Source organism: Diadema antillarum, unplaced genomic scaffold (genome assembly GCF_040938485.1).
Source record: "Diadema antillarum isolate AM-2024a unplaced genomic scaffold, OU_Dant_1.0 seq00001820_RagTag, whole genome shotgun sequence".
Classification (NCBI taxonomy): Eukaryota; Metazoa; Echinodermata; class Echinoidea; order Diadematoida; family Diadematidae; genus Diadema; species Diadema antillarum.
The window spans coordinates 175,163-188,566 of record NW_027272495.1 but is presented as its reverse complement, the minus strand read 5'-3'; the positions used below and the strand labels follow the sequence as shown (position 1 = coordinate 188,566).

General features: G+C 36.8%; 1 protein-coding gene across 1 annotated transcript; it reads right to left on the bottom strand.

The window, feature by feature from the left end:
* Positions 1 to 1,456: 1,456 nt before the first annotated feature.
* LOC139712556 (alpha-2,8-sialyltransferase 8B-like) lies at positions 1,457 to 1,948 on the bottom strand. The gene has a single exon (XM_071624368.1). The coding sequence runs from the start codon at positions 1,946 to 1,948 to the stop codon at positions 1,457 to 1,459; it is 492 nt and encodes a 163-aa protein (XP_071480469.1).
* Between the last annotated feature and the right edge of the window lie 11,456 nt (positions 1,949 to 13,404).

The window sequence follows — 13,404 nt, the reverse complement described above, 5'->3', positions numbered from 1 at the left end:
TGAAATAAAATACATGCAGTCATGGTCTAATTCTGAAATACATGTATCATATTTCGTGACTTACTAAGTACATTGTATTTATAGAGGTATAATCAAGCGGCACACCTTGTATTAGTTGTACATGGTACTAATAAGTGATGAGAGTGCAATATGGAAATTGGATGATGCTTTTTTGGGGGGGGGGGGGTGGGTGGAAATTACACAGTGGTTGACGGTCTAAGTTCGAGGACATGTTTCGACAATAGACGTGATTGACCCTGTCATCCGAGATGTGTTCTACGAGCTCTCAACAACCCCACGCAGAGCGTAATTGACTGATTATACGTAATCTGATGGGAATACACTTGAGAGGGCCATGTCTGAAGGCATTGACCCATACGGTTTACCGCTTGCCGTCGCATCGTTATAGCGTACTATGCACACATATTTATCAAGATTTTAAAGGAAATTTATTATGAAAAAAATTAGGAAAAATTATCAAGAAAGTCGAAGGAGTTTAAACGAGGGGTGAGAAAATGATTTATTATAATGGTATAACTCATGAAGACTGTTACATGGCGAAGAGACCAGAAGACGACTGGTTCAAACCGTTTTTGTGTTGTTGTTGTCTATTTTTTAGTCGTTTTATCGAGAAGAAAGGGCTGTCATTTCATCAAGCATCATTAAGTAGTTCCATGGCATCATAAGCTGCTACGACAGCGTATTGTTCCCATGAAATATCTGGCACCCGTTTCATAAGACTTGTTATCAGTGACAACTGCCACATTTTTATGACAAATTTGCTCTCAGCCAATCAAATGCAAGGATTTCAGTAGCTTGTCACATCTATGACAACTTGTCACTGATGACAAGTTTTATGAAACGGGCCCCATGGGCACGTTTAGGCAAACTTACCCACAAACGTAGTCCTCACGCTAATCTTGTTTCTCACATCAAACTAAACCTTAAACCCTGTCACAACCCTAAGCTTAACCCTAAAGTCCTTGGAGAATATGAGACCGGAGCGATCGTCGCAGGAGCAAACTAATGTCATGTCACTCATTAAGCATGTTTATTGTGAAGGCTCTTGCAACACAAAACATGTAATGGAAGCAATACAGAATAATCTGTATTTTTTGTGTGTGTATAATTTATTGGATTTGTTATTGAAATGGTCAATTTTCCTTAGAATGTCCTATTGTAGCAAAATCCGTGTTGTATTTTCGTTTGTACGTGAAACAGAAGTTGCAGCAATAACGTGAAATTGAACCAAAAAGATCTCTTCGTCTAAATGTTATAAAAACACCTGGGCAAGGCGACTTTAGAGCTTATTTGATTGAATTTATTATTTAAAATGTGCTTCCTCATCTTAATTTTCATCGAAAATTGAATATCGGACGCGGTTTTAGGAGTCGCTTTCTCGTCCTGAAAAAGGTACTTTCAGCAAGTTACCTCCTCGTCGCACGTTTAAAATTTCTCAAGAATCCACGAACCTCTTTGTGTAGACCATCAGCGAGCCCGTGGGATATGCCCAGCGAATATTTCTCTTCCTTCTTCTCAGCCAGTCAAGAAGACGAAGGAAGTCGTTCCTGCTCTTAGACCCCCGCACTCCTTTCAGTAGCCATATGACTGATTTCCTGTACATCTCAAACCGCCACAAAATGGATTTGTATTTATCCATGCCGAGGACTTTAGGGTTGCGCGCGATTTCGTACAGAATGTACTGCTGATACTGGTTGAACGTCACGAGGTCCGCGCGTGTCCCGACGTCTCTCTCGAACTTTCCGCCAATAGGAGCGAGGTTTATTCTGATGACGTAGTCGTGACCATCTATCGCCGCTCCGCATTTGCTGTCCGTCAATATCCCAGAGTTCCCCACGATTGCGCATGAGCGCTGAGCTTTCATCGTTTCCGTCCATCCCCGCCTCGCGTTGGCAGTCGCATTCCTGTCGAAGGTGTAGTATCTCATCGGTGTTTTCAACTTGTAAATTTGCAAGGCTTTTTGCAATTTGATGTATTTTGACACGTGGCGCCTGTGGTAAGACAATCCGAAAAGAACTAGTTGAGACGTGGTTAGACACTTGCTTTGAAACACGACCGATACGTGTACTTGTTTACTCCGACCCAGTAAATGACTGAATTACGTGTTGTTTATAAGGAAAATAGAGACATTATCAGGGTGAAAATGCTTTTGATACCAGCGGTAATGTATAAATCACGTTAATCACTCATTACATTGCACCTCCATTTAAGGACCCATCATTTAGAATCATCAACATTGTATTACAGTATTATGCAGCTGTAGTATATTGCTCATAAAGCTCATAAAGTCTCCACGAGGAAGCTCATGGTGATTTTTTTCTGATGTTTTGTAAAATATATCTTTAGAATATCATTTGGCAGGGTTTTTTTTTTTTTTGTTAAGTATGATGATGGATGTGTAATATTCATACTTGTGTACTATTAGTGAAAATTTGGTATTTTTGTGCAATATATTCATATTTGATTGTGATTTCTTACATGGATGTTATGTTAGCTCAATGTGTTCAATTTAATTTGGAGGTATTTATATGTCATTGCAATGTATTTTAGCCTTCGGGCTACGAATTTGCAAGTTTTTACCAAATTTACCATATTAGCAGTGGCGTATCTAGGGGGGGGGGGGCAAGGGGGGCACGTGCCCCGGGCGCCACTCCCCGGGGGCGCAAAAAAACGAAGAAGAAGAAGAAAAAAAAAACGAAGAAGAAGAAAAAAAAAAGAAAAGAAAAAAAAGAGAAGAAGAAGAAGAAGAAAAAAAAAACTCGCCCGGAAAAGGGGGGGGGGGCAGAAAACCAAATCAAACAAGACCAAAAAAAAAATGATGCCGCCGACAAAATGACAATGTTTATTGTGTTCACACAAGAATTCCATGTTCTGTAAGTAAGCTGAAGTACAAAAATTTTCGGCTCGCTCGATGCGCTCGCTCGCCAAAATTTATATAAAAAAGAAGGTAAGAACAAAACGTAACTAGACTTGGAATTTGTCAAGACTGACAAATTAGGTGATCCGATTTTTTTTAATCAATGATTTGAGTCCTGATCGCAATAGGCATGACCATATAGGTTTCATCTGTGTTTAGAGACATTGGACGTGTGATATTTGGATTCTCATTTAGAAAAGAGAGTCAGGTCTGCTATCTTTGTTACCAAATTCGGTATACACTATAACGAAGATACAGAATGAAGTATATTTGACCATTGACCCAACTTTGCACAGCCAAGATGGCATCTGAGCAAAAATTGGTTATTTTGTGAAATGATTCTTGTAACATGTCCTTTGCGTGTGCAAAATATGGGAAAGATAGGACATGTATTCACCAAGATACAGGTTAAAACATTTATGACCGTTGACCCTAATTTACATACCCAAGATGGTGTCTGATCAAGTAGTTGTTATTTTATGAAATAATGTACGTGACATAAACTAAACATGTGCAAAATATGGGGATGATAGGGGCTGTTTTTCTTGAGTTATTGCAAAGAAAGTTGCAGAGAGAAAGAAATATCTCAATACATCGAAGATAAGTTTGATGTCAACCAAGTTTTTTGACGTGATTTCGGCGTCGTATGAAAAAATGGAGAATCAGTGATGATAGCCCAAAGTCTGAGCTACAACATATTAAAATCTGGGAGAAATTTACAGAAGAGTAAGTGAGGTAGTGCTCGATAAAGACCGTCATGTCAATTTTTATTTCCAGAAAAATTCCCTCCCATAGAGATAACACGTAAACTGGTTAAATTTGACAAGGTTACATTATATCCATTTTCACGTGGTGAAGACATCATCCGATTAAAACTTTGATTAACCAAACTTAAAGAGTATTACATTGGCTACAACATACTCAAATCTGGAAGAAATTCACTGAAGGGTAATTGAGCTAGTCGTCGATAAAGACAATCATGTCAATTTTCACATCTAGAAAAATTCCCTCCCATAGAGATAACACGTCATAATGAAGATAAAGAAAGAAGTACATATGACCTTTGACCCTACTTTGCACAGACAAGATGGCGTCTGAGCAAAAAGTGGTTATTTTGTGAAATGATTCTTGTAACATGGTCTTTACGTAAGCAAAATATGGGAAAGATAAGACATGTATTCACCAAGATACAGGATGAAACATTTTTGACCTTTGACCCTAATTTACATACCCAAGAAGGTGCCCGATCAAGTAGTTGTTATTTTATGAAATAATGTACGTGACATAAACTAAACATGTGCAAAATATTGGGCTGATAGAGCTTGTTTTTCTTGAGTTATTGCAAAGAAAGTTGCAGAAAGAAAGGAATATGAAAATACATGGAAGATAAGCTTTAATTTCAACCAAGTTTTTGGGCATGATGCCGACTCCGTATGAAAAAACGAAGGGCACACACACGATAGCCCAAAGTCTCAGCTACAACATACTAAAACATGGGAGAAATTCACCGAAGCATAAGTGAGCTAGTGCTCGATAAAGATAGTCATGTCAGTTTTCATTTCCAGAAAAACTGCACTCCCATAGAGATAACACGTAAACTGGTCAAATTTAACAATGTTACTTTTAATCCCTTTTTACGAGGTGATGCCGTTATCCAATCAAATTGTTGTTATTATATATCTGAAAGACCATTTAATAAGCTACAACATATTGAAATTTGGACGAAAATCAACTAAAGAATAAGTGAGATATGCTTGAATGAACTTGAAATTTGATGACGTCATTTTGAAAATTTACTTTTTTAACTTTATTAAGAAATTTGATATATTTTAATCATTTTTCCAGCATTGCCAACCCATGAAATGACATGTACAACTCATCAGCTTTCAAAATATGTAAAGAAAATGGGGGGTCACCGTCCATCCTGACGAGTAAAATCGGATTTAAAATTGGCAGTTTTTTGGCATTGTTGCACTGTATATCGCCATTGACGCGCGCGCGGAATTTCAACTTTGACGGACCCGTATGACGTCATTTTGAGTGGGATTGACTTGAAACTTTGTAGAAATATTCCTTGACATTTCAGGCATCCGATCTGTGTAAAAAAAGTGGAAATTTCTATTGCATATGAGCTGTACGTGCGTATATGCGCGCGCGCGTACGCGTCCGTCCAATTTTTTCAATTTTTCAAAAAATGCTCCAAATGGTCTGAAACGTGTGCAAAAAAAATTTGAGCTCGATTTGAGCATACAAATATTTCAACGCGCGCGTACGCGCACGTTTTAAGAGAAAATATGAATTTTGAGAATATGAATAGAATGTGCATAAATTGAAGTGTATGTGACGTAAATTTCATTGAAAAATTCCATTCTATTAATGAGATATGAATGAAAATGTGTTTTCATATAATGACGTCATAGTGACGTCACGGTCGACTGATCACAATTATACATTAGATTTGTCGTCTTTGGGACATGATACATATATGGTATGAGTTTAAAATTGATACTCTGAGAACTTTTTGAGTAAGTAGATACACAACTTTTGTCCAGAAATAAGAAGAACCAACAAAGAATCCGTACAGATACAGAAGGTGATCCGAGAGGATACTCGGATCACCTAACTAGAGATTGTAATTTGTCATTACTGACAAATTAAGGTGATCCGATTTTTTTTTAATCAATGATTCGAGTCCTGATCACAATAGGCATGACTATACAGGTTTCATCTGTGTTTAGAGACATTGGCCGTGTGATGTTTGGATTCTCACTTAGAAAAGGGAGTCAGACCTGCCATCTTTGGTACCGAATTCCGTATACACTAACGGAAATACAGAATGAAGTATATTTGACCTTTGACCTCACTTTGCACACCCAAGATGGCGTCTGAGCAAAAAGTGATTATTCTATAAAATGATTCTTGTAACATGGTCTTTGCGTGTGCAAACTATGGGAAAGATAGGACATGTATTCACCAAGATACAGGATGAAACATTTATGACCTTTGACCCTACTTTACATACCCAAGATGGTGTCCGATCAAGTAGTTGTTATTTTATGAAATAATGTACGTGACATGAACTAAACATGTGCAAAATATCAGGGTGATAGGGTATGTTTTTCTTGAGTTATTGCAAAGAAAGTTGTAGAAAGAAAGAAATATCTCAATACATCGAAGATAAACTTTAATTTCAACCACATTTTTCACGTGATCCCGACACCGTATGAAAATTAAAAGGCATGCATATGATAGCGCAAAGTCTCAGCTACAACATATTAAAATCTGGGAGAAATTCACCTAAGCATAAGTGAGCTAGTGCTCGATAAAGACAATCATGTCAATTTTCACATCTAGAAAAAATTCCCTCCCATAGAGATAACACGTCATAACGAAGATAAAGAAAGAAATATATTTGACCTTTGACCCCACTTTGCACAGACAAGATGGCATCTGAGCAAAAAGTAGTTATTTTGTGAAATGATCCTTGTAACATATTCTTTACGTGTGCAAAATATGGGAAAGATAAGACATTCATTTACCAAGATACAGGATAAAACATTTATGACCTTTGACCCTAATTTACATACCCAAGATGGTGTCCGATCAAGTAGTTGTTATTTTATGAAATAATGTACGTGACATGAACTAAATATGCGCAAAATATTGGGCTGATAAGGCTTGTTTTTCTTGAGTTATTGCAAAGAAAGTTGCAAAAAGAAACGAATATGAAAATACATCGAAGATAAGCTTTAATTTCAGCCAAGTTTTTGGACGTGATCCCGACTCCGTATGAAAAAACGAAGGGCACAATCACGATAACCCAAAGTCTCAGCTACAACATATTAAAATCTGGGAGAAATTCACCGAAGCATAAGTGAGGTAGTACTCGATAAACATAGTCATGTCAATTTTCATTTCCAGAAAAACTGCACTCCCATAGAGATAACACGTAAACTGGTCAAATTTGACAAGATTACTTTAAATCCATTTTTCCGAGGTGATGCCGTCATTCAATCAAAATTATGTTATAACATGAGTGAAAGAGAATTTAATAAGCTACAACATACTGAAATCTGAGTGAAAATTGGCAAAGGATAAGTTAGATACGCTCGAGTGAACTTGAAATTTGATGACGTTATTTTGAAAATTTACTTTTTTTATTTTATTTAGAAATCTGATATGTTTTAGTCATTTCTCCAGCATCGCAAACCCATGAAATGACATGTACAAGTCATTAGCTTTCAGAATATGTAAAGAAAGTGGGGGGTCACCGTCCATCCTGACGAGTAAAATCGGATTTAAAATTGGCGGTATTTTGGCATTGTTGCACTGTATATCGCCATTGACGCGCGCGCGGAATTCCAACTTTGACGGGCCCGTATGACGTCATAGTGAATTAGATCGATTTGAAACTTGGTAGAAATATTCCTTGACATTTCAGATATCCGATCTGAGTGAAAAAACGGGAAATTTCTATTGCATATTAGCTGTGCGTGCGTATATGCGCGCACGCGTACGCGTCCGTCCGATTTTTTCAATTTTTCAAAAAATGCTCCAAATGGCCTGAAACGTGTCCAAAAAAATTTTGAGCTCGATTGGAGCGCACAAATATTTGAACGCGCGCGTACGCGCACGTTCGAAGAGTACAGATGAATTTTGAGAACATGAGTAGAATCAACTTGATTCGAACTATATGTGAGGTAAATTTCATAGAAAAATTCCATTCCATTAATGAGATATGAATGAGAATGTGTTTTCATATAATGACGTCATAGTGACGTCACTTTCGACTGATCACTATGATTTTATTAGATCTGTCGTCTTTGGGACATGATACATATATGGTATAATTTTGACATTGATAGGATGAGGACTTTCTGAGCTAACCTCTACACAACATTTGAGGAGAAAGAACTTTTTTGTGACAACGGGAAGTTTAACACTAGACTTGGAATTTGTCAAGACTGACAAATTAGGTGATCCGATTTTTTTTTAAATCAATTATTCGAGTCCTGATCGCAATAGGCATGACCATATAGGTTTCATCTGTGTTTAGAGACATTGGACGTGTGATATTTGGATTCTCATTTAGAAAAGAGAGTCAGGTCTGCTATCTTTGTTACCAAATTCGGTATACACTATAACGAAGATACAGAATGAAGTATATTTGACCATTGACCCAACTTTGCACAGCCAAGATGGCATCTGAGCAAAAAGTGGTTATTTTGTGAAATGATTCTTGTAACATGGCCTTTGCGTGTGCAAAATATGGGAAAGATAGGACATGTATTCACCAAGATACAGGTTAAAACATTTATGACCTTTGACCCTAATTTACATACCCAAGATGGTGTCTGATCAAGTAGTTGTTATTTTATGAAATAATGTACGTGACATGAACTAAACATGTGCAAAATATGATGATGATAGGGGCTGTTTTTCTTGAGTTATTGCAAAGAAAGTTGCAGAGAGAAAGAAATATCTCAATACATCGAAGATAAGTTTGATGTCAACCAAGTTTTTTTGACGTGATCTCGGCGTCGTATGAAAAAATGGAGAATCACTGATGATAGCCCAAAGTCTCAGCTACAACATATTAAAATCTGGGAGAAATTTACAGAAGAGTAAGTGAGGTAGTGCTCGATAAAGACCGTCATGTCAATTTTCATTTCCAGAAAAATACCCTCCCATAGAGATAACACGTAAACTGGTTAAATTTGACAAGGTTACATTATATCCATTTTCAAGTGGTGAAGACATCATCCGATTAAAACTTTGATTCACAAAACTTAAAGAGTATTACATTGGCTACAACATACTAAAATCTGGAAGAAATTCACCGAAGGGTAATTGAGCTAGTCGTCGATAAAGACAATCATGTCAATTTTCACATCTAGAAAAATTCCCTCCCATAGAGATAACACGTCATAATGAAGATAAAGAAAGAAGTACATATGACCTTTGACCCTACTTTGCACAGACAAGATGGCGTCTGAGCAAAAAGTGGTTATTTTGTGAAATGATTCTTGTAACATGGTCTTTACGTATGCAAAATATGGGAAAGATAAGACATGTATTCACCAAGATACAGGATGAAACATTTTTGACCTTTGACCCTAATTTACATACCCAAGAAGGTGCCCGATCAAGTAGTTGTTATTTTATGAAATAATGTACGTGACATAAACTAAACATGTGCAAAATATTGGGCTGATAGAGCTTGTTTTTCTTGAGTTATTGCAAAGAAAGTTGCAGAAAGAAAGGAATATGAAAATACATGGAAGATAAGCTTTAATTTCAACCAAGTTTTTGGGCATGATGCCGACTCCGTATGAAAAAACGAAGGGCACACTTACGATAGCCCAAAGTCTCAGCTACAACATACTAAAATATGGGAGAAATTCACCGAAGCATAAGTGAGCTAGTGCTCGATAAAGATAGTCATGTCAGTTTTCATTTCCAGAAAAACTGCACTCCCATAGAGATAACACGTAAACTGGTCAAATTTAACAATGTTACTTTAAATCCCTTTTTACGAGGTGATGCCGTCATCTAATCAAATTGTTGTTATTATATATCTGAAAGACCATTTAATAAGCTACAACATATTGAAATTTGGACGAAAATCAACTAAAGAATAAGTGAGATATGCTTGAATGAACTTGAAATTTGATGACGTCATTTTGAAAATTTACTTTTTTAACTTTATTAAGAAATTTGATATATTTTAATCATTTTTCCAGCATTGCCAACCCATGAAATGACATGTACAACTCATCAGCTTTCAGAATATGTAAAGAAAATGGGGGTCACCGTCCATCCTGACGAGTAAAATCGGATTTAAAATTGGCAGTTTTTTGGCATTGTTGCACTGTATATCGCCATTGACGCGCGCGCGGAATTTCAACTTTGACGGACCCGTATGACGTCATTTTGAGTGGGATTGACTTGAAACTTGGTAGAAATATTCCTTGACATTTCAGGCATCCGATCTGTGTAAAAAAAGTGGAAATTTCTATTGCATATGAGCTGTACGTGCGTATATGCGCGCGCGCGTACGCGTCCGTCCAATTTTTTCAATTTTTCAAAAAATGCTCCAAATGGTCTGAAACGTGTGCAAAAAAAATTTGAGCTCGATTTGAGCATACAAATATTTCAACGCGCGCGTACGCGCACGTTTTAAGAGAAAATATGAATTTTGATTATATGAGTAGAATGCGCTTGACTTGAACTATATGTGACGTAAATTTCATTGAAAAATTCTATTCCATTAATGAGATAGGAGTGAGAATGTGTTTTCATATAATGACGTCATAGTGACGTCACGATCGACCAATCACAATGATACATTAGATTTGTCGTCTTTGGGACATGATACATATATGGTATGAGTTTGAAGTTGATACTCTGAGTACTTTTTGAGTACGTAGATACACAACTTTTGTCCAGAAATAAAGAAAGAAGAAGAAGAAGAAGAAGAAGAAGAACAAAGAATCAGTACAGATACAGAAGGTGATCCGAGAGGATTCTCGGATCACCTAACTAGAACCGGAATTTGTCAACACTGACAAATTAGGTGATCCCATCTCTTCGAAAATCAGTGATTTGAGTCCTGATCCCAATAGGCATGATCATACCGGTTTCATTTGTGTCGAGGAGACATTGGCCGTGTGATGTTTGGATTCTCATTTAGAAAAGGAAGTCAGACTTGCCATCTTTGGTACCGAATTCCGTATTCACTAACGAAGATACAGAATGGAGTATATTTGACCTTTGACCCCACTTTGCACACCCAAGATGGCATCTGAGCAAAAAGTGATTATTTAGTGAAGTGATTATTGTAACATGCCCTTTGCGTGTGCAAAATATGGGAAAGACAGGACATGTATTTACCAAGATACAGGATGAACAATTTGTGACCTTTGACCCTAATTTAACTACCTAAGATGGTGTCCGATCAAGTAGTTGTTATTTTATGAAATAATGTACGTGACATGAACTAAACATGTGCAAAATATTGGGGTGATAAATGCTGTTTTTCTTGAGTTATTGCAAAGAAAGCTTCAGAAAAAAGAAATATCATAAAACATCGAAGATAAGCTTTAAATTCCACCAAGTTTTTTGACATGATGCCGACGTCGTATGAAGAAACGAATTGCACAATCACGATAGCCCAAAGTCTCAGCTACAACATATTAAAATCTGGGAGAAATTCACTGAAGGGTAAGTGAGCTAGTGCTCGATAAAGACAACCATGTCAATTTTCACATCTAGAAAAATTCCCTCCCCTAGAGATAACACGTCATAACGAAGATAGAGAAAAAAAGTACATATGACCTTTGACCCCACTTTGCACAGACAAGATGGCATCTGAGCAAAAATTGGTTATTTTGTGAAATGATTCTTGTAACATGGTCTTTGCGTGTGCAAAATATGGGAAAGATAGGACATGTATTCACCAAGATACAAGATAAAACATGTATGACCTTTGACCCTAATTTATATACCCAAGATGGCGTCTGATCAAGTAGTTGTCATTTTATGAAATAATGTACGTGACATGAACTAAACATGTGCAAAATATTGGGCTGATAGAGCTTGTTTTTCTTGAGGTATTGCAAAGAAAGTTGCAAAAAGAAAGGAATATCTCAATACATCGAAGATAAGCTTTAATTTCAACCAAGTTTTGGGACGTGATCCCGACATGACATGAAAAAATGGAGGGCACATAACGATAGCCCAAAGTCTCAGCTACAACATATTAAAATCTGGGAGAAATTCACCGAAGCATAAGGGAGCTAGTGTTCGATAAAGATATTCATGTCAATTTTCATTTCCAGAAAAACTGCATTCCCATAGAGATAACACGTAAAATGGTCAAATTTGACAAGATTACTTTTAATCCATTTCTACGAGGTGATGCCGTCATCCAATCAAAATGTTGTTATTACAGTAAGAGTATTTAATAAGCTACATCATACTGAAATCTGGGTGAAAATTGGCAAAGGATTAGTGTGATACGCTCGAGTGAACTTGAAACTTGATGACGTCATTTTGAAAATTTACCTTTTTTATTTCATTAAGAAATTTAATATCTTTTAATCATTTTTTTCGGCATCGCCAACCCATGAAATGACATGTACAACTCATCAGCTTTCATAATATAAAAAGAAAATGGGGGGTCACCGTCCATCCTGACGAGTAATATCGGATTTAAAATTGGTGGTTTTTTGGCATTGTTGCACTGTATATCGCCATTGACGCGCGCGCGGAATTTCAACTTTGACGGGCCCGTATGACGTCATATTGAATTGGATTGACTTGAAACTTGGTAGAAATATTCCTTGACATTTCAGGCATCCGATAAATGTAAAAAAACGGGAAATTTCTATTGCATATGAGCTGTGCGTGCGTATATGTGCGCACGCGTACGCGTCCGTCCATTTTTTTTAATTTTTAAAAAAATGCTCCAAATGGTCTGAAACGTGTGCAAAAAAAATTTGAGCTCGATTTGAGCATACAAATATTTCAACGCGCGCGTACGCGCGCGTTTTAAGAGAAAATATGAATTTTGAGAATATGAGTACAATGCGCATAACTTGAAATATATGTGACGTAAATTTCATTGATAAACTCCATTCCATTGATGAGATATGATTGAGAATGTGTTTTCATATAATGACGTCATAGTGACGTCACGGTCGACTGATCACTATGATTTTATTAGACCCGTCGTCTTTGGGACATGATACATATATGGTATAAGTTTGAAATTGATAGGAAGAATACTTTCTGACCTAATCGATACACAAAATTTGTCCAGAAATAAAGAAAGAAGAAGAAGAAGAAGAAGAACCACCAACAAAGAATCCGTACAGATACAGAAGGTGATCCGAGAGGATACTCGGATCACCTAACTAGACTTGGAATTTGTCAAGACTGACAAATTAGGTGATCCGATTTTTTTTAATCAATGATTCGAGTCCTGATCGCAATAGGCATGACCATATAGGTTTCATCTGTGTTTAGAGACATTGGACGTGTGATATTTGGATTCTCATTTAGAAAAGAGAGTCAGGTCTGCCATCTTTGGTACCAAATTCGGTATACACTATAACGAAGATACAGAATGAAGTATATTTGACCATTGACCCAACTTTGCACAGCCAAGATGGCATCTGAGCAAAAAGTGGTTATTTTGTGAAATGATTCTTGTAACATGACCTTTGCGTGTGCAAAATATGGGAAAGATAGGACATGTATTCACCAAGATACAGGTTAAAACATTTATGACCTTTGACCCTAATTTACATACCCAAGATGGCGTCTGATCAAGTAGTTGTTATTTTATGAAATAATGTACGTGACATAAACTAAACATGTGCCAAATACGGGGATGATAGGGGCTGTTTTTCTTGAGTTATTGCAAAGAAAGTTGCAGAGAGAAAGAAATATCTCAATACATC

What these genes read in the sequence shown, in the direction of transcription:
- LOC139712556 (XM_071624368.1), bottom strand. Translation starts at nt 1,948, where the DNA reads ATGAGATACTACACCTTCGACAGGAATGCGACTGCCAACGCGAGGCGG.